This window comes from Chlamydotis macqueenii, chromosome W (genome assembly GCF_036417535.1).
Source record: "Chlamydotis macqueenii isolate bChlMac1 chromosome W, bChlMac1.mat, whole genome shotgun sequence".
Lineage (NCBI taxonomy): Eukaryota > Metazoa > Chordata > Aves > Otidiformes > Otididae > Chlamydotis > Chlamydotis macqueenii.
The window spans coordinates 48,952,644-48,978,815 of record NC_141592.1 but is presented as its reverse complement, the minus strand read 5'-3'; the positions used below and the strand labels follow the sequence as shown (position 1 = coordinate 48,978,815).

General features: G+C 47.5%; 1 protein-coding gene across 5 annotated transcripts in view; it reads left to right on the top strand.

The window, feature by feature from the left end:
- Positions 1-26,172, top strand: part of LOC147596778 (erbin-like) — a 115,516-nt gene that overhangs the window by 17,847 nt on the left and 71,497 nt on the right. For all 5 annotated transcript variants that reach the window (XM_086769514.1, XM_086769516.1, XM_086769515.1 and 2 more), the window contains exons 3-4: positions 1,658-1,736; positions 2,524-2,613. In XM_086769514.1, the coding sequence (XP_086625640.1) occupies positions 1,658-1,736; positions 2,524-2,613 (169 nt within the window). The remainder of the gene's footprint in view (positions 1-1,657; positions 1,737-2,523; positions 2,614-26,172) is intronic.

The window sequence follows — 26,172 nt, the reverse complement described above, 5'->3', positions numbered from 1 at the left end:
TTTCCTGTCGTAGTTCAGCCCCGATCAGGACCAGACTACGCAGTCTCTCTCTCACTCCCCTCACCCTCCGAGAGAACAGGGAGAGAAAATATAAGAAAAACGGCTCGAGGTTTGAGATAAGGACAGGGAGAAATCCTTAAAGTTACCGTCACGGGCAAAACAGACTCGACTTGGGGAAAACTATTCATTTATTACTACAAATAGCAGGATAATGAGACAGAGAACAAGATAACCTCCCCCCACCCCTCCCTCTTCCCAGGCTTAACATTATCTCTACCACCTTCCCCTCCTGAGCAGCACAGGGGGGAAGAGGGAATGGGGGTCGCGGTCAGTTCATCATACGTTGTTTCACGCTGCTGCCTCATGGTCGGGGGAAGAACTCCTCACATTCCTCCCCTGCTCTGTTGTGGGGTCCCACCCCTATGCCACAGTCCTTCGTGGAACTGCTCTGGCGTGGGTCATCTCTTCCACGGAGTTCAGTCCCTCTAGAACAGCTGTCCCAGCGGGCCCTCCACGGGCCACAGCTGCCTTCAGGCATCCACCTCCCCCGGTGTGGGGTCCTTCACGGGCTCCAAGTGGATCTCTGCTCCTCCGTGGACCTCCATGGGCTGCAGGGGGACAACCTGCTCCACCATGGTCATCACCACAGGCTGCAGGGGAATCTTGGCCAGGAGCCACATTACTCCTCCCCCTCCTTCTGAACTGACCTTGATGTCTGCAGCCGTTCCTCACAACAGGCTGGTAGATGTCTCTCGGGATCTTTTTTACATCTTATTCACTTCTCATCTCCTTTCCACTTCTTGCAGCTGGGCCAGACCGAGTCGGGCCCAGTCGGCTGCCTGGCGAGAGGCCAGAGGGTGAGGCCTGCAAGGCCCATGAGGCCTGCGCCTCCCCCTCTGCACCTCTGCCCCCGCTCAGCTTCTTCACATCTTCTCTCCTCTTTTTTTTTTTTCTGCTTTCCCATTCTTAAATACGTTCTCGCAGAGGTGTTATCATGGGACATTCTGCTACCAATCGGCTCGGCCTTGGCCAGCAGTGGGTCCGCCCTAGGCCTGGCCAAGTCCCCTGAACAAAGGGGAGCGACTTCTAGCAGTTTCCTACAGAAGCTACCACCTTAGGCCCCCCCTCACTAACAAAACCACGACATTTCCAGACATATATGTATCTGCAGTATTTTTTTCCTCCTCTACAAATAATGTGAAGCTAACACCAAGCATATGTCACATTTTGGGAGATCTGTTCACAACCATGAGTGCTGTAAACCTACTTCAGGATTTGAAGCCTTACCATTTAACCTGGATGTCATACAAGCCATGCATTAGACAAATCCTGTTGGAAACTGTGTTCTACCATGTATATGAATGCCTTAAAAAAAAAAAAAAAAGAGACCCAGGGCCTGATATTAAGTGCGTTACAAAGTACAAGTACTTTAATATTTGGTAATAAGCAGTGGGAATTATTAGTGCACTGTCTATAATGCTGTTTGAGCTGCCTGCTAAGTGGCAATATGAAATACTTTAGGAGAAGAATAGTAAAGGAGTTGATATTGCATGAGTGATTTTTTTTTAAATGAAAACTGTATTTAAAATGAAATATTGGAGAACCAGTCTGCTGGTTGCTAAATGAATGTTTCCCTACCTCTCCCTATATCTTGCAGGCATACAGGAATTTCCAGAAAATATAAAAAATTGTAAAGTCTTGTCAGTTGTTGAGGCCAGTGTAAATCCAATTTCAAAGTAAGTTGGTCATTTTTGTCATGTTTTGTATTTTATGCAAACACTGCTGAGTCTCAAACATGCCCCAGACAACTTTTTGTGAGCCAGCCTTTGGAGGCAAGGAGCAGAGTTACCTGAGAAGTATCTTCATTAACCTCATTGTACTGCGATACAGTATAGCTGTGTCAGTAAAATATTTTTCCCAAGTTAATAAGCTGTGTGAGCAATCCTACATTATACCATGTGACTTTCTCAGCTTTAAGTCCATCACTTCTCTGTGAAGTTAGAGAAATACGCAGAGTTTTGTTTCTTAATAACAATACTAAGTTTTACTATAAAGCCTGTACCACCGTTTTTTCAAACTCAGCTTATATTAGTGGATTTCCCTGTCACCTTCTATAGTGACAAAATAAATTTACTGGAAGTAGCACTGCCAGAGATATAAACTTTGTGCAAGGTAACTCTTCTGGGAAAAAAACAGGTGTTGCATAGATTTTAATTTATCTTCTCTAATTAATACCTCCTCCCCATTAGGTGTCAGGAAATCACAAATACATAGCAAAACTACATTTATTGATTGTAGTTTTTATTGCCTGTAGATATTGTCCTCAATACTTAAAAATATTTTTGAAACTAGTCTTATAGTGAATAGGTATCTAGTGCAATTTTGTAGAAATTCTGGTATCACCTTAATTTTAATGTTATCAATATGTAGGACTTCAATACTATACTATTGTTTAAGAAAATATGACTTAATGCCCTGAATATAATTGAAACAAAGGCACTACATTATTTTCTTTCTATATAGGCTTCCAGATGGATTTTCCCAACTGTTAAACCTAACGCAACTGTACCTGAATGATGCTTTTCTTGAGTTTTTGCCAGCCAACTTTGGAAGGTAAGTTGAATTTGAGACTTAATATCTATATTTAGTTTTAAATCTATGCAGAGCAGTTTCTGCTGCTTATTAGGCAAAGTATGAACTGGAGGAGGGGAAGAAATGTACATTACTAATCCATTTATGCCACATATTAGTTACAAAAAAACCCTCAAATCTTTATCACAGTTTTTTTAAACTGGAGTTTTGAAGGACAGACAGAATGCTTATAAAGACCTAAGAAATAAATCTCATTTACATACTTGCTGATTCTACAGCACAAGACTGATAAGTATGGGAGACTCGTATTTCTGAAATATAGCTTGGTTATTATTTGGTAATTGGAGTGGAGGAAACAATGACATCTGTAATTCCACTTGTCCTCTCCTGGATGCACAGATTCCTTCATGCACATCTATAATTCTCGAGTGCCTTGTTGTCAGGAATATTTGAGAGACAGCATATTTATGGTGTGTTGATTAAGCAAAGTTGTTCCATGTAATAGAAGAATAGCATAAATAAGAGACAAATACTAAACCCTCTTTAAAATTGATTAAATCTTGGGAGCAAAAGTGAAAGGATAATATCACTAAAAGGAAGAACTCAGCCACTGCCCTCTCTTCCAGGGAGTCTTTACTCATGTGGCTTGCTTGATTGCAGCACGTTTCACATTCATGGGTGACCTGTGTGATGGCCTCCATGGTCAGGTCCACCCCTCGATCACAAGCCCACCTGATTGTTGCATCTCTCCCTAGATGTCCCAATGTTTCGTGGGCCCATTGAGCTACACATAGCTCACCCTTATGCTCCCAGTCCAGGTCCACCTGAGCTACTTCAATTTTGACAGCCTTGTCTACCTGTTAATTGTTTCAACGTTCTTCAGTGCCATGACTTTTGAGCATGTGAGCATCTACATGATGTATCTTTAGAGCAATGTTTTCTACCCAGGTAGCAATGTCTTGCCACAATACAGCAGCCCAGATGGGTTTAGACCTTTGCTGCCATTTGGTCTTCTTCCACTGCTGTAGCCACCCCCATAGGGCATTAGCCACCATCAAGGTGTCAGTACAGAGATAGAGCACTGGCCACTTTTCTCATTTAGCAATCTCTAGGGCTAGTTGGATGGCTTTCACTTCTGCAAACTGACTTGACTCACCTTTTCCTTCAGTGGCTTCAACAACTTGTGTGGGACTCCACACAGCAGCCTTCCACCTTCCAATGGTTTCCTACCATGTGGCAGAATCCATCAGTAAACAAAGCATAATGCCTTTCATCTTCTGATAACTCATTATATGGTGGTGCCTCTTGGGCACGAACCACCTCCTCATGCAATGCTCCACAATCTGCCTTCTGGCCAGTCCACGATCTCTTCCAGGTTTCCTGGGCTGTTGTGTTTCCCCAATTGAGCCTGTTGTGTGATCAATGCTACCTACTTACTCCATGTAGTGCTGGTTGCGTGATGTGCAGCAGAGATGTTTTCTTTGAACATCCAGCGTAGCATGGGCAATTGTGGTGCCAAGAGGAGATATGCTTCTGTACCAACAACTTCTGAAGTAGCTCGAACTTCCTCATATGCTAGTAGTGTCTCTTTTTCAGTTGGGGTGTAGTGGGCTTCTGATCCTCAATACCTCTGGCTCCAAAACCCTAGATGTTGACCTCAGGTTTCTCCTGGTGTTTTCTGCCAGAGGCTGCAGGTGAGACCACGCTCCCTGGCTGCAGTGTAGAGTTCATTTTGCACAGCTGGTCCTGTCCAGATAGGCCCAAGAGCTACCGCACGAGCTATCATCTCTTGTATGATCTGCTCAGAGGCTTGCTGTTGCTCTAGACCTCACTCAAAATAGTTGTTAATTCGGGTTACTCGATAGAGAGGACTCACAAGCTGACTGTAACCTGGAATATGTGTTCTCCAAGATCCCACAAGGCCTTGGAAAGCTTGTGTTTCCTTCTTGTTAGCTGGTGGAGACATAGTTGCTGTCTTATTGATCACATCCATAGGGATAAGACGGCATCCATCCTGCCATTTTACTCCCAAGAACTGGATCTCCTGTGCAGGTCCCTTGACCTTGCTTCTTTTTACAGAATCATAGAATAGTTGGGGTTTGAAGGGACCTTTAAAGGTCATCTAGTCCAACCCTGCAAGGAGCAGGGACATCTCCAATTAGATCAGGTTGCTCAGAGACCCATCCAACTTTGCATTGAATGTTTCCAAGGATGGGACATTGTTATGGCCCGGAGCCGTAGCAGGTTTGTGATTCCCTCGGACTAAATCAAGGTGAACCGACACCAAACGATCGGTTTAGGATTTTATTTAACATTTGAAGGAACGACTTAACTTTGGAAACTTGGAAAGCATAAAGGGGGTTGGTAGCCGGGGCTTTTGTCAGAATATTTCTAAGAAGGAAAAGGAAAATAGAAAAGAGAGAGGAAAAGAGGGAAAGAGATATCACCACCCTTGGATCCAGTGACGACGATGACGGGCGGGCGCGCGGATCCTCCGGTGGGGTAGCGGGCGTGTGGCTTCTGGTGGCAGGGCCCTGGTGGCGGGCGGCCATAATGGTCTTCCGGTGGGGGGCTCGCCCCATGGCTCCCTCAGGCAGCATCTTTTATAGTCCAATCCCCACCTCCAGTTCTGCCCCTTGAAGCATCTGGTTCCAGAAAGTTCTGAGTCCTCTGCACAGGCACGAAGCAGGCGCTAAATGTGAGGAGTGGTCGGAAGCCCCCTCCTCAGATGACTGCTGTGTGACCCCTGGCCATATTTGCCAAGTCGTTAACAGGGGCCTGAGGAGCTACACATCCCTCATGCGGCCTCCATCTCCCCTATGCAGACTGCACCCAGCGCCACAGCCACAACAACATTTGAGACATTAACTCTTTCAGTCCCTGACACCACCCCGTGGCTCAAACATTGTCCATATTATCTTCATCCATGGTGGTGATTCTCACATAGAGATAGAGGATGGAGAAGAGTGAGAGAAGATAAAAAGAAAGGGAAATTACAATGGCAAGGCCAACTATCAAAAACAAGAGCCCATGGCCCAACATTATAATACGTTCCACGTTTCCACCCTCTATAGTCTTCCTTTTTGTGTTTGAGTTGGTCCAGGAGCTCCTTGTTCATCATGCAGGCCTCCTGGCATTTTTGCCTGACTTGCTCTTTATCAGGATGCATCACTCCTGTGCTTGGAGGAGGTGATCCTTGAATATTAATCAATTTTCTTAGGCCCCTCTTCTCTCCAGAGTTGTATTCCATGGCACTTTACCCAGCAGATCCCTGAAGAGGCCAAAGTCTGCTCTCCTCAAGTCCAGGGTAGAGAGCTTGCTGCATGTCCTCCTCACTGCCCTAAGGATCTTGAACTCCACCATCTCATGGTCAGTGCAGCCAAGGCTGCCCTTGACCTCCACATTCCCCACCAGCCCCTCCTTGTTGGTGAGAACAAGGTCCAGCTTAGCACCTCTCCTCGTTGCCTCCTCTGTCACTTGGAGAAGGAAGTTGTCATCCACACATTCCAGGAACCTCCTGGATTGCTTGTGCCCTGCTATGTTGTCCCCCCAATAGATATCAGGGTGGTTGAAGTCCCCCATAAGGACCAGGGCTTGTGACCCTGAGGCCTGCTCCTATGAGACCAAGGGCCTCATCCGCTTGGTCCTCCTGGCCAGGTGGTCTGTAGCAGACCCCCACTGTAATGTCCCCTGTCCCTGCCCTCCCTTTAATCCTAACCTATAAGCTCTCTGTCAGCTCCTCATCCATACCCCAGGTGGAGCTCCATGCACTCCAGCTGGTCATTGAAATTGATGGCGACACTCCCTCCTCATTTCCCCTTCCTGTCCTTCCTAAAGAGCCTGTATCCATCCATTCCAACTCCCCAGTCATATGAGTCATCCCACCATGTCTCTGTTATGGCGAAACCAGCTTTCAGAAGAATCTGAATCACTCGTTCTTCTCTTCTCAAATACTACTTCTGCCTTGTTGCCCCACGTGATTATGTCATCGATGTATTGCAGATGTTCGGGGCATCACCCTGTTCCAGTGCAGTTTGGATTAGTTCATGAGAAATGGAAGGACTGTATTTCTACCCCTGGGGCAGTCGATTCCAGGTGTTTTGGACCAGTTGGAGCAAGTCCAGAGGGGGGCCATGAAGATGATCAGAGGGCTGGTGCACCTCTCCTATGAGGCCAGGCTGAAAGATATGGGATTGTTCAACCTGGAGAAGAGAAGGCTCCAGGGATATCTTATTGCATCATTTCAGTACTTAAAGGGGGCTTATAAGAAAGATGGAAAGAAACTTTTTAGCAGGGCCTGTTGTGATAGCACAAGAGATAATGGTTTAAGCTAGAAGGAGGTAGATTTAGACTAGATAGAAGGAAGAAATTTTTTACAGTGAGGGTGGTGAAACACTGGAACAGGTTGGCCAGAGAGGTGGTGGATGCCCCATCCCTGGAAACATTCAAGGCTAGGTTGGACAGTGTTCTGAGGCACCCAGATCTAGTTGAAGATGTCCCTGCTTCTTGCCAGGGAGGTTGGACTAGATGACCTTTGAAGGTCCCTTCCAACCCAAGCTGTCTATTGCCGACGCGGAAGTCACAGTCACTGCACACGACCAATGTGATCAAGCAAATGCCGATTTATTGTTGATACATCCCGGTTAATATAGCCCTTCTAATTCCGTATCATGCGCAAGCTCTCTACTAATTGGTTAACTATATCATGCACACGCTCCTAGCTAAAATATGATTGCTTAAGTCTCTATGTTCACGCGCACAGTTCTCTCCACCTGCACCCTGCTTCATGTTCAGCCCCCAGTCACGTATGCCAGCTGTTTTCCTTCTTCTCAAGGTTGCTTCGTTTACTTTCTCACAGGGAGCTTCATTACTTTCTCACAGGCAGCCTCATTATTTTCTCACAGGTGGCTTCAGTACTTTCTTACAGGCAGCTTCAGTACTTTCTCACAAGCAGCTTCAGTGATGTCCTTGAGGCCTGCTGCTCACAAACATAACAATTCCATTCGGTCTGGATTGTTCACTAAGTGCCCCTGGCCCTCCAGGTATCCAACAGTCTATGGTTCTGCGACACTGCTCCACATGAAAGCAAACTGTGGCCTGCATTCTGCTGCCTAAGGACTTGAAAAAAGCACATTGGCAATGTCAATTGTAGCATACCACTTGGCTGCCTTTGACTCCAGTTCATATTGGAGCTCTAATACATCTGGTACAGCAGCATTCGGCGGTGCTGTGACTTCATTCAGGCCACAATAGTCTACTGTTAACCTCCACCCTCCGTCAGACTTTTGCACTGGCCATATGGACTATTAAAGGGTGAGTGAGTGTAGCTGATCATTCTCCTTGGCTCTGCAATTGATGAATCAGCTCATGAATGGGAGCCAGGGATTCTCAGTCCATGCGATATTGCTGCCAGTGCACCATCCTGGTAGCAATTGGCACCTGCTGTTCTTCAACTCGCAGCAATCCTACAAAGAAGGGCTCTTCCAAGAGGTCAGACAGGGAGATAGCTGTTTGATCTTCTCTGTGTTCACGGTGGCTACACTAAAAGCCCATCGGTACTCCTTTGGGTCCTTGAAGTATCCTCTCCTGAGGTAGTCTATGCCAAGGATGCAAGGGGCCTCTGGGCTGGTCACAATGGAGTGCTTGTTCCCTGTTAAGCTCACCTCAGCCTCCAATACAGCCAAGTCTTGGCATCCCCCTGTCACTCCAGAGGCCCAGATAGGTTCCGTGCCCCTATACCCCGATGGCACCAGTGTCTACCAAAGCCTTACACTTCTGTGCGTCTGATGTGCCAGGCCATCGAATCCACACAGTCCAGTATACCTGGTCATCCCTTTCCTCCTCCTGGTCAAAGGCAGAGACCCTCTATTCCTTGCAGTGCCAGACCAGAAGTCCCCTCACCAGGATCAAGGGAGATGATCTCAGTCCTTCTATGTCTGGGAGATTGCTGATTGCCTTCTTGTGTCTCTACAGCAACTAAGCCGACAGCCTTCTTGGGTGGCCCCTTCTTAACAGTTGTCTTCACTCTCAGTTTGCATACATGGGCTTCCAGCTTAAAGATGGGTTCACCATCCCACTTCCTCATGTCCTCCCCCTGGTCACACAGGAAGAACCAGAGTGTGCCATGCAGCATGCGCCTGGGGTTCCCTTTCCCTCTGACCGGGGCAGGAGGGGACTGACTTCTTGGGGTGCCCCTGAGAGCTAAGTTCCTTGCCCATAGGGATGAGAAAGGACAGAGATTTTCTTCAAAGTTTTGGAGCCAAGAAGACACTCTCTCCACAGTTGCTGTATGCGTATCCAGGCAATACATTTTTGCCAAGCTGTTAGAATATGGCTCTGGGGCATTTTGGACCCCCCTTCCTCCCCATGGCCTGTATGCACAGGACATAATCTGGATCTTTGGAGACCTCGACATTGTCTAGATCACTGTAGATGACTTCCAGCACCGCTAATTCTCTCAGGTACTGGATGCCTTTGTCTGCGGTAGTCCACTTTCCTCGGTAGTTCACAAGATCTTCCTTCAATGGATATCTTGCCCTCACACTTGAGAGGAGCCATCTCCAGAGACTGCAAATTGCTGCCTCTTTTCCAATTCCTCTCTCAATTCCGTGGTTTCTAGCAAGGGATCCCAGTTCTTTGGCTTCCTTACCTCCTAGTCGCTGACTGTTGGCCCTGCTCTCCCAGCATCGGAGCAGCCAGGCAGTAATTCGCTCACATGGCTGGCAGCTGTAATCTTTCTGCATGTCTCAAAGTTCTTTTGAGGTCAGGGACTGGGTAGTTTCTGCCTCTTGTCTGAATTCTCTCACTCCTTCCTCCTGTTTCTCTGCTGAAGGACTGGCTTCTTGATCAAACCCTTCCTCCTCCCTTACTAATTGATAATATGGATGTTGGTGACAGCTAACATGGCTTCACGAAGGACAGATCGTGCCTGACCAACTTGGTGGCCTTCTATGATGGGGTGACAGCATCGGTGGACAAGGGACGAGCAATGGACATCATCTACCTGGACTTGTGCAAGGCATTTGACACTGTCCCGCACGATATCCTTCTCTCTAAACTGGAGAGACATGGGTTTGATGGACGGACCACTCGGTGGATAAGGAGTTGGCTGGATGGCCGCACTCAGAGAGTGGTGGTCAACGGCTCAATGTCCATGTGGAGACCGGTCACGAGTGGCGTCCCTCAGGGGTCCGTGTTGGGCCCGGCCCTGTTCAACATCTTTGTCGGCGACGTGGCCAGTGGGATAGAGCGCACACTCAACAAGTTCGCCGCTGACACCAAGCTGTGTGGTGCCATCAACATGCTGGAAGGGAGGGATGCCACCCAGAGGGACCTTGACAGGCTGGAGAGGTGGGCCCGTGCCAACCTCATGAAGTTCAACCAGGCAAAGTGCAGGGTCCTGCACCTGGGTCGTGGCAATCCCAGGCACAAATACAGGCTGGGCAGAGAATGGATCGAGAGCAGCCCTGAAGAGAGGGACTTGGGAGTGCTGGTGGATGAGAAGCTCAACATGAGCTGGCAACGCGCCCTTGCGGCCCAGAAGGCCAACCGCATCCTGGGCTGCATCAAGAGGAGTGTGGCCAGCAGGTCGAGAGAGGTGATTCTCCCCCTCTACTCTGCCCTGGTGAGACCCCACCTGGAGTACTGTGTCCAGTTCTGGAGCCCCCAACATAAGAAGGACATGGACCAGTTGGAGAGGGTCCAGAGGAGGGCCACGAAGATGATCAGAGGGCTGGAGCACCTCTCCAATGAGGCCAGGCTGAGAGAGTTGGGGCTGTTCAGCCTGGAGAAGAGAAGGCTCCGGGGAGACCTGATAGCGATCTTCCAGTACCTCAAGGGGGCCTACAGGAAAGATGGGGAGAGGCTGTTCAGTAGGGCCTGTTGTGATAGGACGAGGGGTAATGGTTTCAAAATAGAGGGAGGTAGATTTAGATTAGATATTAGGAAAAAAATTTTACAATGAGTGTGGTAGAACACTGGAACAGGTTGCCCAGAGAGGTGGTGGATGTCCCATCCCTGGAAACATTCAAGTCCAGGTTGGATGAGGCTCTGAGCAACCTGATCTAGTGGGGGATATCCCTGCTTCTTGCAGGGGGGTTGGACTAGATGACCTTTTGTCGTAGTTCGGCCTTGGAGGGTATTGTTCTTTATCTTGTCTGTTCCCTTTTTATGGTCACAAATTCTGAAACTCGAACCACCCGGTTTGGCTCAGTTTTTCCTTCCTTATCTTTGTCAGCCAAGCGAAATGTTATATTCTTAAGGTAACATTAGGGTTTATGAGTAACAGGGCGTGAAACCCTGCGGATGTGCTCTAGGTAGCAATGACTTGGGGTTTTTACTGCATCAGTAATCAGAAAATTAAAGCCTTTGTTATGTCAGCAATTTAACAAGCAGCTGGGCAAACAGAGCTAATGATTTCTTTAGCAAAACAAAACATTAACTTTTTGGTATCAACTGCCCCCTTTTGGAAATATATAATCCTTATTCTTTATTTCCAAATACTTTTTAAATGGCTTTTTTGATGCAGCCAATTGATATGGCGATCAGAAAAATTACTATAAGGATTATTACTATATCTTATAATAGGGTGGTCCACCATCACGAAAGGGAGATACCTGGGTTTTCGAAGACAGTTTGTACTCAGTTCTTTTCTAATCTTTCTTTAATTTCCCTAGTACTAGCTACTATTTGTTTAAATCTATGCAATTGTTTTGTTAAAGATCCTGTGACATTAGGAATATGTATACAACATCATTCTGACTGTTCATGTAAGTATCTGCAAAGGCCATGTTCTCTTGCTAGTAATAGATCTAAAGCTTGTCTATTTGGCAGGGTCATTTTTGAAGCAGCCTGAACTTGTTGGTTTAATTCCCCCAAACCCATCTCAGTAGATTTCAAATACCCCCCCACTCTAGAGGATATTGGGGTGATTTGGGGAGTGGCAAACAGGCTGTCAGGTGGCTGGTATTGTGTAGCCTTCCAAAAGATTGTAATGGCTGCAGAATCATGTTATCTTGTTCCGATGTCACTTGATAATAGCATTGTAATATCAAAATCATTAATCTTTTTAACTTCATTGCTATAGAAATCTGAGTTTACAAACTATTACCCAAGCAGAGAAAATTACAGCTGTTAATATAAACACTAATATTCCTTGGGTGCACTCCAACTCCATTTATGGTTTCCAACTTTCCCAAGTACAGTTAATTAAGCCCTATGGAATTTTAAAGTTAATGGGTTATCTGTTTGTTGAACAATCCCAACACGGCATTTCTGGCTCCTGGTCCGACTGTCCCATTGGTTTCTAGGTTGGTTGATTCGTTGTTTCCAGGGCTGGCTTTGTTCGTGTATAATGAATCCAGAGGTCGAGTCCAGCGACTTTCACTGCAGTGTGAGTTGTAAGCAGGATTTGGTATGGTCCCTTCCACTTCTCCTTCAGGGGTTCGTCGTTCCAGGTTTGAATGTAGACCCAATCTCCTGGCTGATGTTTGTGTGCCTGAACATCTAAGGCGACAGGTGAAGTCAAGGTGATATACCTGTGTAAAGAAGAAAGAACCCTTCCCAATGATACAACAAAATCTTTTAATGACTGCTCCCCAATAGCATGTGTTTTCCTAACTCCAGTTGCCATTGTATAGGGCCTCCCATATAAGATTTCATAGGGGCTCAGTTTCTCCTTAGATGTCAGTCTAATCCTAATTCTTAATAAAGCTAATGACAATGCATCAGGCCATCTCAGCTGAGTTTCTTGATATATTTTAATTATCTGCCTTTTTAAACTTTGATTCATCCTCTCAACTTTTCCACTAGATTTTGGCCTCCAGGGGGTATGTAAATGCCATTTAATTCAAAATGCCTTGCACAGCCCTTGAACTATTTCAGCTATAAAATGAGATCCCCTATCTGAAGACATCCCTGACGATATTCCAAACTTCAGGATAATTTATTTCAATCGACTTTTAACCACTTCCCTAGCTTTGTTGGTATGACAAAGAAAGGCTTCAGGATCAGCACAAAAGATCCAAATACCAAAATGCACCACAAAATTAAGTTTCACCTGATTTATTCAAATAGAGAAGGTAATAAAGGATTAGTAGTGATTATCAATAGATTAACAGCAATAGCATTTAAAGGTAATGCATCTAAACATTGCTACATGAAAATAAGTTTAGTGATTAAGAAAGATACATCACCAATTGCCCTATTAATACCTTACCATCTGTCATAGTTCAGCCCCGATCGGGACCAGACTACACAGACTCTCTCTCATTCCCCCCACCCTCCGAGAGAATAAGGAGAGATAATATAAGAAAAAAGGCTCAAGGTTTGAGATAAGGACAGGGAGAAATCCTTAAAGTTACCATTACGGGCAAAACAGACTCGACTTGGGGAAAACTATTCATTTATTACTACAAACAGCAGGATAATGAGACAGAGAACAAAATAACTTCCCCCCACCCCTCCCTCTTCCCGGGCTTAACATTATCTCTACTACCTTCCCTCCCCAAGCGGCACAGGGTGGGGAAGAGGGAATGGTGGTTACGGTAAGTCCGTCACACGTTGTTTTACGCGGCTGCTTCATGGTTGGGGGGAGAACTCCTCACTTTCCTCCCCTGCTCCTTCGTGGGGCCCCTCGCACGGGCTACAGTCCTTTGTGAAACTGCTCCGGCATGGGTCATTTCTTCCACGGGTGCAGTCCCTCCAGAACGGCTGTCCCAGTGGGCCCTTCATGGGCCACAGCCTCCTTCAGGCATCCACCTGCTCCGGTGTGGGGTCCTTCATGGGCTCCAGGTGGATCTCTGCTCCTCCATGAACCTCCACGGGCTGCAGGGGGACAACCTGCTCCACCATGGTCTTCACCATAGGCTGCAGGGGAATCTTGGCCAGGAGCAGTATTACTCCTCCCCCTCCTTCTGAACTGACCTTGGTGTCTGCAGCCGTTCCTCTCACAAGAAAAATTCTTTACAACAGGCAGGCAGATGCCTCTCAGGGTCTCTTCACATCTCTCCACTTCTTGCAGCCGGGCTGGGCCGAGTTGGGCTCAGTTGGCTGCCCTGCCGGAGGCCAGAGGGTGAGGTCTGCAAGGCCCACAAGGCTCGCGCCTCCCCCTCTCTGCCCCCGCTCAGCTGCTTCACATCATCTCTTCTCTTTTTTTTTCCTGTTTTCCCCATCTTAAATACATTATCACAGAGGCATTATCACAGAACATTCTGCTACCAATTGGCTTGGCCTTGGCCAGCAGCAGGTCCGCCCTAGGCCCGGCCGAGTCCACTGGACAAAGGGGATCAACTTCTAGCAGTTTCTTTCAGAAGCTACCACCGCAGCCCCCCGTCACCAAACAAAATCAGAACACCATCATCTAGATCCGCAGTCACTGGGGAGCCCTGGTTGCAGCGAGGATTTGGAGAGCCTGTCCCAGCAACTGGGAGGTCCTACACAGTGCGTCCACTCATAGGTGAGGTCTCCAAAGTCACTGCAAGTGGGTCCAGCCTTTTATAGTGCTAAATAAACAACTTCCTTTCATTATTCTAAAATGTGGAACCATCTGGTTCCAGTTACTCTGTTGGTCCCCCCTCTAGAGCTTGGCCAGAGCTCAAAAGAGGAAACAAGGGAGTTGCTGTGATGTAACGCTTCTCTCTTGCATATCTTCTGATTTTTCATACACAAGGCCAAGGAGTTGTTACTTACTCTTCTCATGTACTTTCTCACACTCTGTGTATACTGAAGAAGTTACAATTAAAGCAACACAATCCTGCTGAACATAGCAATGCAATATGGGTCATCCATGGGTCAACTCTGGCTCAGGCCTGTTTATCAGGCCTGGTCACTTCACCATCCTGAAATAGTATCCACCAACACCAATAAATATCTAAATCCATTTTGTCTGGGTAACTCTGAAAATCTATTTGCCAGTAATCACCTGGGCTGTTTCCTTTCCTGGTGGTTTCCAATTGAGGACATTTGGGCTGACGAGGATTGTTTTTTAGACATAGCTGACACCATTTCATTATGCTTTTCGCAATCCCTGTCATTCTCACACTCAAGAGGTGGGATTTCAAACTATCAAGCATAGCTTCCATTCCCCAGTGGATAGATCGATGAGTGTCTTCCATGATTTTCCACATAAGGGCTTGAGATACAATTATCTGACTGTGTGGGGTCACCCACCACCCATCCTGGTCTTTCATGGCCTTTAATAATTGTGCCAGGCAATAGTCTTCTTTTTGATATTCAGGAACCTGGCCTAATGAGAGGTATTTTTCTGGGAACATCAATAGCTCTTCTCCATCTCGGGAGAAATTTTTCCTTTTCTGCAACTTCTTTGGCTGTTTTATCTGCTAGTCGATTTCCTTGCACAACAGGGTCACTCCAGGTCTGGTGAGCTTGGCAATGCATGATGGCAACTTTGGATGGTAGCAAAACACTGTCCAACAGTTGTACAATTGTTGGTCCATATTTAACAGATGTTCCTTGAGAGTACAGCAGCCCTCATTCTTTCCAAACAGCCCTATGAATGTATACATTCTGAAGGTATACTTAGAGTCAGTCCATATATTAACTCTTTTCCCTTTGGATAGTTCTAACGCTCATTGGAGTGCAATCAACTCAGCTTTTTGAGCTGAGGTGTTGGCTGGCAGGGGACACGCTTCGATAACTTCTGTCTGTGTCACCACAGCATATCCAGCTATCGTTTTCCCATTCTGGTGAAAACTGCTGCCATCCGTGAAAAGTTCCCAGTCTGGGTCTCTCAAGAGGGTGTCTTGGAGATCTTCCTGACTGGAATATACTTGTTCAATGGTTTGCAAGCAATCATGTTCCAGTTCCTCTGCACCTCCTTTTTCTGTTGAAAACATGGCGAGATTAAGCATTGCAGTTTTTTTCAATTGCAGATCGTCTCGTTCCAACAAGACAGCCTGATATTTTAGCATGCGGCTTGGGGATAATCAGTGGTTTCCTTTTTGTTCTAGCACTGTGATAACCATATGTGGAACATATACAGTTATTTTCTGTCCCAACGTAAATTTCTGGGCTTCCTGAATTAACAGGACAGTGGTGGCCACTGCTCTAAAGCATGAGGGCCATTCTTTACTCACATTATCAAGTTGTTTGGAAAAATACCCCATGGGTCTTATAAATGGTCCCAATCATTGTATCAGGACTCCTAGAGCTAAGTGGGACCTCTCATAAACAAACAGCTCAAAAGGCTTTTCTGGGTTTGGTAACCCCAATGCTGGTGCTTCCATCAGTGCCTTCTTTAATTCTTTAAAGGCTTTCTGGCACTGAGGTGTCCAGGTCAAGACATTCTCTGAATCATTCAATACCTCATATAATGGTTTAACAATGAGCCCATAGTTCACAATCCACAGCCGGCGCCACCCAGCCATTCCTAGAAAGGCTTGAAGCTTTCTTTGATACCGGTTCAGGGGTTTGACAAATGGCTTCCTTCCTTTCTGTTCCAAGACTCCGCAGTCCTTTTGAGATAGTAAGCCCCAGATACACCATCTGCATTTGTGCTATCTGGGCCTTTCCTCTGGATACCTTAGATCCGGATTTTCCTAAAAGTTCAGCAAACTAATTGTTAAGGATATACATTTTTCTCAAGTGTCAGCAGCCAAAAGGATATTATCAACGTATTGAAGCAGGGTGCTTTCCTCATTCTCTTCTTTCTGAGTCTCCAACTCTTTAGCTAACTGGTTTCTGAACAGGGTCGGGCTATTTTTAAATCCTTGGGGTGACACAGTCCATGTTAATTGCATTTTCCTTCCTCTTTTAGGGTTTTCCCATTCAAATGCAAATATCTCCTGGCTCTTTTTTTCCAGTGGTATACAAAAGAATGTGTCCTTCAGATCTATTACAGTAAATCAGTCATCCTCCTCATTTAGTGCTGTCAATAATGTATATGGGTTGGCCACCACTGGGTGCACATCCTGAACTATTTGATTAACAGCTCTCAGGTCTTGTACCAACCTATATTCATTAGAATGTGATTTCTTGACAGCTAAGATAGGGGTATTAAATTGTGACTTGTTGCCATGCGACAACAGACCGACCCACCCTGACCGACCTACCCTACAGGGATCCTATCCCGGGGAGAGAGACACAGACATGGATGCCGTGGAGTCAGCTCTCAATTTACTGCTGCGTCACGTCGCAATATATACCCGTACGCACGCTACGCAAGCCCATACACCTGCTACACACACGAACGTACCCGCCCCCTACGCCCATGTACCTATCCGCGCCTAGCACGAGGCGTTGCGTCAGCAAGCACGCGAATTGTTGCGGACCGCCCTTCCTGTGCATGTGCAGCCCCGCTCGTAGCCCTGTTGCTGCCTTGCAGGGCCCCATATCTCCCCCCTCTCTTTGCTCTTTATAACTGTGCATCCTGCTGCTGAAGGGCTGGTACCTCTGAGTGAATATTTGCCTAGCGACTCCATCAACAATGCCGTATATAAACCGTAACAATAGCAGAAACAAACAGAGTGCTATTAAAGCAACAACTATGATAGTTAAACCCATAAACAGGATATTTCCCAGCCACTGGGGCAAACTGAACAGCCCTGAGAACCACCCCCAGTCCTTTAGAACCCTGATGTTGAGTGGAATTGGTGTAATTTGTAAACCTCTCCCAGAAATTAGTCGTCATTGCCGGTTCTGGGAGACTCACAAGCAGGATCGTCCCGATCAGGAGAGATATGAGAACATCGCGTTTCCCGATTCCTTTGTTGCTCCTCCAGCCATGGCTGCACTAATCGAGCTGGGATCCAGCGGGTTCCTGCATCTGTGGAGATACAAGCATACCCTCGCCCCCACGTCAGAAGGTTGGCCGGACCTTCCCATCGCGGACTTTCCGGCAGGCAGTAGCGAACCTTTGGAAGCGCCTTGCCCCCAAATAGCAGTTGTCGCATAGAAAAATGATTTTGAATAGGAGTAACAGATTGAAGGTCAGCAAATGACATATGATTCAGTACCACAAGTGCTTTATCGACTAGGACTTCTGGTGAACCCCTCTCTCCCCCGTCTCTTAGGCGCGTAATTTGTGTTTTCAGAGTGCCGTGCGCCCGTTCTATGATCGCTTGCCCGGTGCTGTTAAGAGGAATGCCAAAGGAGTGGTGGACTCCCCACATCTGCAGGACATATGATGGGGGAATTCTTCATCCCCTGGGGAAGCACCGTCCAGTGGTATCTCCTAGCCGGCTCACTGTTATTCAGAGAGTGGACTGTAAGGGCAAATCTCGGGCAATCGTCGGGATGAAGTGGTATAGTAAAGAAACAATCCTTTAAATACACAATTAACAGCTGCCAATCATGGGGAAGCATGGAAGGGATAGGTAAACCTGATTGCAGAGGACCCATGTCATGCATGGAGTCATTGACAGTTCGCAGGTCGTGTATGAACCGCCATTTCCCAGATTTCTTTTGTATTTCGAATACTGGAGAGTTCCACGGACTAGTGGTTGATACTAGATGGCCAGCGGCCACCTCCTGCTGCACCAGTGTGTGAAGATGGGCCAGTTTTTCCTGCAATAGGGGCCACTGGCTGACCCAGAAAGGCTGGTCAGATTTCCAGGAAAGCTTCACCGGGCCAATACCCTCAGTGTCCCCTGTCAAAAATCCGGCCCTATGAGGATCCGGGCCTGCAGCTGCGCCAAAGCATCTCTGACTAGCAGGCTGAGAGGGAGTCTGTCAAGCACATAGGGTCTTACTTGCGCTTCCCCTTCCTCCCCTTCAACCTTAATTGTTACTAGATCCACGCTGCGTTGGGCGCTGCTATGACCCCCCCACACCGGAGATGCCCAGCGGGCAGGTAACTGCCCGCCACCCAGGGGGCCAAACCTCTTTACTAAACACAGAAACATCCGCACCCGAATCGATAAGGCAGATGACATGAATTTTGTCCCAACCCTGGGAAAGCGTCACGCTCGTACGCGGTCTCGAACTTAGATCCCACATGGCCATGGCAAGGGGCAGATCCTGCGGGATGTATACAGGGGTGTCTGTCAGCGGTGTCACCGCAACCTCTGTCATCAATGCTGCATCCTGATATGACGGCCACACCTGTATTCCCCAGTCCTCGGCCCCAAAACCCCCGCAGACTAACCCCGGTCCTCCCCCCTGCGGCGATCCCACAACCGAGGTCCAAGTCGGGCCCCGGAGAAAAAGGGGCTTGTCAGTTCTTAATCGCGTTCCTGGTTGGGCCCTGGCCAAGGCGCCCCAGCCATAGCCAGAGGCCTCTGCGGAGGGGGTGCTACCCGCATTTGTGTCTTCACGCTTGGACGGGCGCTCCGAACCCAGTTTCCCGACCGGCATTCGTGTGAGTAATGTCCTTTCCTTCCACATTTAAAGCACAGCTTTGAGGCCCGAGCCTTTTCACTAGCTCCCACCGGTTTTCCGGAGGGGCAGTCCCTCTTCACGTGGCCTATACCCCCACATTGAAAGCATCGCCCTTGCTCTGAGCCCCCGTCCGTCGGGCCAACCACTTGCTTCACTGCTGAGGCGACTGCAAATGCTAACGGCTCCGCATCCCTCTCCCTCTCAGCCTTCACGCACGCCTCAATCATCTGACCCAACCCTGAGCCTGCCGGCAACCCCTGAATCGCATTTTTACAGATGTCATTGGCGTTCAAGAAGGCCAGGTCCTTCCCCCAAGGGCCTCTAGCAGCGCTGGGTGGACCAGAGACGTCAAGGCTCTTGTTAAGGCGATCTAAGAATTCCAAATAGGGTTCATTTGCCTTTTGTTTAATCTGCGTGTACGGCGGGCTCGTCGTGTCCATACGAGTGACCACCTTTAAATCTTTCCGGGCCAGAAGACTAGCCTGCTGAAGAATGGCAGGGTCCCAGGTACACTGGTGGCGGAGGTGGATGTGAACCCCAACGCCGCGCAACTGGTCCGCCCCCACCCCAAAACATGGGTGATTTGCGGCGGTAGTGAAGCCAATGGCGGCATCCACTGCGAAACCCTCCCACTTGCTCTCAAAGACCACCAGCTGTGTGGGCGTAAGAATAGCCTTGCACAGATTACGCCAGTCATAAGGTGTGAAGGCCCTGGGCTCAAGTACATCCAACAAAACCTCACAGGTGGGGCTGCTTAACCCCGAGGTGGCTATCGCGTTACGGATTTCCTTAACAATCTTCCAGTCGATGGGCTCCCACCTAGCCCCACCGGGACCCCTCACCACCGGGAAGGCCATCAGGTCTCCCTCCTGGGGGATATCCGGTGAAATCGAAGTCACATGAGCTACCCCTTGGAAGGCGCAGTTCTTAATGACAAACCGCCAGTGGGCAGTGGGGTCAGGGCCCAGCGAGGACTCATCCGGACCCGAGGGGAGGGGCGGACTCTCGGCCGGGGCCGGCGGGGATGACTGCCTAACCAGCTCCTGGGCCATTCCCCCCGAATTAACTGCCAAACAACGGACTTACGAGAGCAAACAGCGCACTAAGTCCTCCCACGATCCCAACGATGATTGCGGACCCACCGACGGGGGTAGGGGAACGTTCTCCGGGCGGGCCGAAGGCATGCTCGCGTCTGCGGGCAAGCCCTCATAGGCTGGTGGCGCAGAGGGCAGAGGCCCCGCCCCGGCAGGCGTCACCGGAAGGTTGGGCTCCCCCCGAAGAACGCATCAGCCGCGGCATCTGGCCCACAAGCTTGATCCCCTTTCCCCACCGGGAAGGCGCTAGGACCCCGCTCCGCGTCCCGCGGCTCCTCGGGCGCCACCCTGAAACTGGCTCCCGCCTCACTATCGCTCCACGTGTCACTACTAGCCCAACCGTCAGAACCCGAGTCGGGTCGCCTTTCACTCAGTGGATCCCCGCAAATCACTGAGGCCGCGGCTTGCTAGACACTCCGAATATCGCGGACCTTCTCAAGGCACCTCTTGACCGCCCCCCACTCGGGAATAAGGGACAGGGCGGTTTTGTCCCCCGCGGCGGCAGAAGCTAACAGCTCCCCCCCCCACTGCTACTACCTTCTCCAGATCCATCACCTGCAAAGGTTGTTGGATCATCCCCTTACGTATCGTCCATTGGATGAGATCCTCCGTACTGCTAGAGGAGACCCCCTCGTCCACCTCCGTAGCCAGTACCTTCAGAACCTTCACCGTTTCCTTGACAGATACCGTCGACATGATGAGGTCTGGATTACCCCGAGCCCCGCTCGCTTTGGTGCACTGAAAATCTGATCCGTCAGATCACGTTGGGGTCACCACTTGTCGCCGCGCAACAACGGACCGACCCACCCTGACCGACCTACCCTACCGGGATCCCATCCCAGGGAGAGAGACGCAGACACGGATGCCGTGGAGTCAGCTCTCAATTTACTGCTGCGTCATGTCGCAATATATACCCGTACACCCGCTACGCACGCGAACGCACCCGCCCCCTACGCCCGTGTACCTACCCGCGCCTAGCACGAGGCGTTGCGTCAGCAAGCACGCGAATTGTTGCGGACCGCCCTTCCTGTGTACGTGCAGCCCCGCTCGTAGCCTTGTTGCTGCCTTGCAGGGCCGCCCTTCCTGTGCACGTGCAGCCCCACTCGTAGCCCTGTTGCTGCCTTGCAGGGCCCCATAGTGACTGGCATTCAGTTAACAGTTTGTACAGCTTAAACCTCTCAATCAATGGTACTAATCCTTCTCGAGCTTCCCGTTTCAAAGGATATTGTTTTTGTCTTACTGGTTCTGTGTCAGGCTTCAAGAGAACCTTAACTGCAGTCACTGCCCACGAACATCCTGGTGTGCCTGTTGCCCAGATCAGAGATGTTACAGCATTCTCTACTCCTTCAGGTATTTATTTTTTGGTCCGTGATCCTTGGTGTAACATAAAAACTTGAGGATCCAAAGACTTACTTCCAGTTATATGAACTTGTATTTCGCCTTGGTTAAAGGTAATTTGTGCATTCGATTTATTCCATATATCTCTTCCAAGTAAAGGTACCAGGCATTCAGGCATATATAAGAATTGATGAGTTACCAATTGTTTGCCAATCTTAAAATCCAAAGGCTGAAAGAATGGTCTGTTTTCCTTTTGCCCTATTGCACCAACAACTGACACTATTTGCGACTTAGCTGTCCTTTGCAAGTGTTAATTACCAAATAAGTAGCTCTTGTATCCACAAGAAACTCTATACTTTAATTTCCCAGCGTTAATGTGACCAGGGGTTCGGCTGGGGAAGTTTTTGAGTGAACCCCCGGTCCCCTTCACTCCTCATCTAAAGTCATTCTTTCTGCTGCCAACCTTGAGGTTCCTTTTGGAACCCATGGTCTCGTCCCACTGTCACCGAAATCGGGAATCAAACTCCTTAACACCAATGTCGCATTAAGAAGCAGGCATTCTTTATTGCAGTGCCGGATGCACGGGGGATCCTTCCACCTAGCCTGCATGCCAGTCTAAAAATCCAAATGGAATATATTCAGAAACTTCATACATAATCATTAACAATTCCTGGAATATTGATACATAATCATTAGTTTTCCTAGAAATCCTTATCATATTCCCCACCCACTTGTGCATGCTCAGTCTTTTGAGTCGAGGGTCGTCTGGTGGTCCCAGGGGTCATGAGAGCGCCCCCTCCTCGAATCCACTGGTTGAACCTTCTCTAAAATCTCCATCTATGGTCTTGGGAACAGGTCACGGTGTTCCTTGATCTTCTCTACCTCCAAAGTACTAGCTCAGGGCCTGTTTTATACTCCATCCTCGAGGCCTTGTTCTACCATCCCTCTTAATTACCCCAGATATGCTAGGCTAACTTTTAACAAACAGAATAATAAATTTTCCATATAACAGCACTCCTAAGCTGTGAACAATCCTTTTTCCAATGTCCTTTCTGATTGCAATAAGCACACTGATCCATTCTGAAGTCGGGTGCATAATTCCCAGCCCTTGTCGTAAACCCTTGCCTCTCCCTTGAGGCACTTATTTATGAAAATCATTGGACCTAATTAGTACTGTTATATGACATAAAATATTTCATAGAATCATAGAATCATAGAATGGTTAGGGTTGGAAGGGACCTTCAAAGTTCATGTAGTCCAACCCCCCTGCAAGAAGCAGGGACATCCCTGACTAGATCAGGCTGCTCAGAGCCTCATCCAACCTGGCCTTGGATGTTTCCAGGGATGGGGCATCCGCCACCTCTCTGGACAACCTGTTCCAGTGTTCTACAACTTGCATTGTAAAAAAATTTTTCCTAATATCTAATCTAAATCTACCTCCCTCTGTTTTAAAACCATTACCCCTCATCCTATCACAACAGGCCCTACTGAACAGCCTCTCCCCATCTTTCCTGTAGGCCCCCTTGAGGGAAGACTGCTATAAGGTCTCCCCGGAGCCTCCTCTTCTCCAGGCTGAACAGCCCCAACTCTCTCAGCCTGTCCTCATTGGAGAGGTGCTCCAGCCCTCTGATCATCTTCGTGGCCCTCCTCTGGACCCTCTGCAACTGGTCCATGTCCTTCCTGTGTTGGGGGCTCCAGAACTGGACACAGTACTCCAGGTGGGGTCTCACCAGAGCAGAGCAGAGGGACAGAATCCCCTCCCTCAACCTGCTGGCCACACTCCTCTTGATGCAGCCCAGGATGCGGTTGGCCTTCTGGGCCGCAAGGGCGCATTGCCGGCTCATGTTGAGCTTCTCATCCACCAGCACTCCCAAGTCCTTCTCCTCAGGGCTGCTCTCAATCCATTTTCCGCCCAGCCTATATTTGTGCCTGGGATTGCCATGACAATTAAGCAGTATAATTTTAGAACAATATGATTTTTTGAAAATTGTAGAAATATTAGGCAATTTTTGCTATCTATGTAACTGCAGTCACATAGGCTAGACTTCATATGTAATCTATTAATCCTTAGAGGACTGGTAGTTTTAGGATTGTCAGGAAAAATTATTATTCCACCTTGGCTGGATGTCAGGTGCCCACCAAGTTGGTCTATCACTCCCCCTCCTCAGCAGGACAGGGAGGGGAGAAAATAAGATGAAAAAGAACTTGTGGGTCGAGATAAAGGCAGTTTATTAAAGAAAAAGCAAAGGTTGCACGTGGAAGCAAAAGAAAAGAAAAATAAATTATTCTCTACTTCCCACCAGCAGGCGATGTCCATCTACTTCCCAGGAAGCAGGGCTTCAGTATTGTCCTGGTTTCAGCAGGAATGGAGTTAATTTTTCCCTCAATAGCTGGTGTGTTTTGGATTTTGTGTGTGAAGAATGTTGATAAAACACCCTGATGATATGAGTTCTTGCTAATGAGACCAAGGACACTGTCCAGCTTTCCAAGTCTCGCTAATGTGCAGATGCAGGAAGCGGGGAGAAAGACAGACAGAATAATTGACCCAAACTGGCCAAAGAGAGTATTCCATGCCATAAACGTCACGCTCAGTATATAAGCGGGGGTTGCCAGGGTGGGTATCTGCCTTCCTGGCATCCATCTTTCTCTCTTGTTCTCTGGCATCGTTCCCTCTACCTTGCTGGCTCCTTTTTGCGCCTTTGCTTGCTGCTTGGTGTCGTTTCTGTGATTGCTGCTCGGGACGGGCTGTATCAGTCATTGGGACATTGGGTGGTGAGAAAACTTACATTGTTCATTTTGTATATTTTAATATCCTTATATTCTGTTATTATTGTAGTTTTCCTTTATTATTTCAGTAAATTGTCTTCATCTCAACCCACGAGTTTTCCTTCCTTCCCAATTCTCTCCCCCGTCCCGCTGGGGAGGGGGAGAGAGAAACCATGTGGTAATTCGAGCTAAACCATCACAAGTACATGTAGGGATTGCTCTGGAAGACAAATGCCTTAATAACAAATGCCCCTCCCCCTCCTCCTTTCTCTTAGCTTTTATTGCTGAGCATGAGGTCATATGGTATGGAATATCCCTTTGGTCAATTTGAGTCAGCTGGCCTGGCTATGTCCCCTCCCAAACTCTTGCCCACCCCCAGCCTGCTGGCCTTTGGGGGTGAGGGGGGATGCTGGAGAGACAGCCTTGATGCTGTGGGAGCACTGCTCAGCAGTAGCCAAAACACTGGTGTGTTATCAACACCTTTCTAGCTACCAGTACAAAGCACAGCACTGTGAGGGCTATGGGGAAAGTTAACTCCATCCCAGCCAGAACCAATACAATGTGTTGACTAAATTTCTGAAGAGAGCAACACTTTAATGGAGAGGAGAGGGAGAGGGAGGATTCGTTTTTGGCCTGATAGTGAGCCCAATCAGAAAGTGTTAGCTCTGCAAAAAAAACCCACCTGTTAAAGCCTAACTGAAATATGGAAATCCAAAGGGGACAACTCAATGAGGCAACTAACTTTGGCTAGTTAAAAATCCTGTTTGTAACAATAACTTGGGAATATTTCTCAGTTTCTACTTTCTACAGAGCAAAATAGTGCCTTCTTCAACCAGAAATCAAAGGATAAGTTTATCGTCTTTCATGTGGAAAAACTTTTCTTATAAAAGCTTGTAAATCTCACAATTATTCATTTAAAGGAACCCATTTCAGGTTAATTTTATTTTCTTAATTTAAAAGCACGTTGTCTATCTGCTTTTGCTTTCTATACATGGCTTTGAAGGACTCCTCAGCAGTGAGTTACGTTGGGTAGTTTTACACCTCTGCCCTGCATAAACATGCGACAAACTTTTCTGCTAAGATAAGATTTATGGAATCATAGAGTTTTAAATGGAAAAAGACCCATGAAATCAATCTGATCTGTGTATTACCAGCCATTCCATTTCACCCAGTTACTCTGAATGAAGTCCAATAGTCCAATACATTGTGTTTGGTGAAACCATATCTCCTAGAAGAGCGGTCACTTTTCTTGATTTGAAGACATTAAGAGCTGACAACTCTACCAATTTTCTGAGCAGTTTAGTCCAATATTTAGTCTCCTTCACTGTTAAAAATGCTGTTATTTTCTCTTTGAAATGACTGGCCTCAGCCTCTAGCTGACATTCTCCTACTAGACTAAAGAACCTTTTAATATGCAATGGCAATATCTAGAGACTAGTACGCACAGTTGGTTTTCTAAGAAGTTAATCTTATATGTAGTATAAAAAAGCCTCATTAATTATAATTTTTTCTTCATCATTGTCCTCTTCTGTAATGCTTAATGGCTACGTAAATGGTGAAGTCATTAATTACCAACTGCTTAAGAATAAATTAGTTAGTGAAGGCAACTTGAAAAGCCAGTTCTGCAGTGTAGTGTTTGTCTTTAATAGCTATGAAGAATTTAGTCTTGGTTTTTAAAATATAAGTAGTGACTTGTAGCATCCTAGCCCTTAGCCAGAAGAGTGAACCTGAAATTAAGACTTTTCTTATTAGCTTTCTATTTTATGAATTCAAACTGTTTAGGAAACACTTCTTTACTGAAAGAGTGGTCAGGCACTGGAACAGGCTGCCCAGGGAAGTGGTGGAGTCACCATCCCTGGAGGTGTTCAAAGAACATGTAGACATGGCACTGCAGGACATGGTTTAGTGGACATGGTGGTGTTAGGTTGATTGTTGGACTTGATGTTCTTGGAGGTCTTTTCCAACCTTAAAGATTGTGTGATTCTATTTATATAACTTTACCTGCTTAATTTCACAGTATTGCACAGAATAAATAGTATTGTATAGG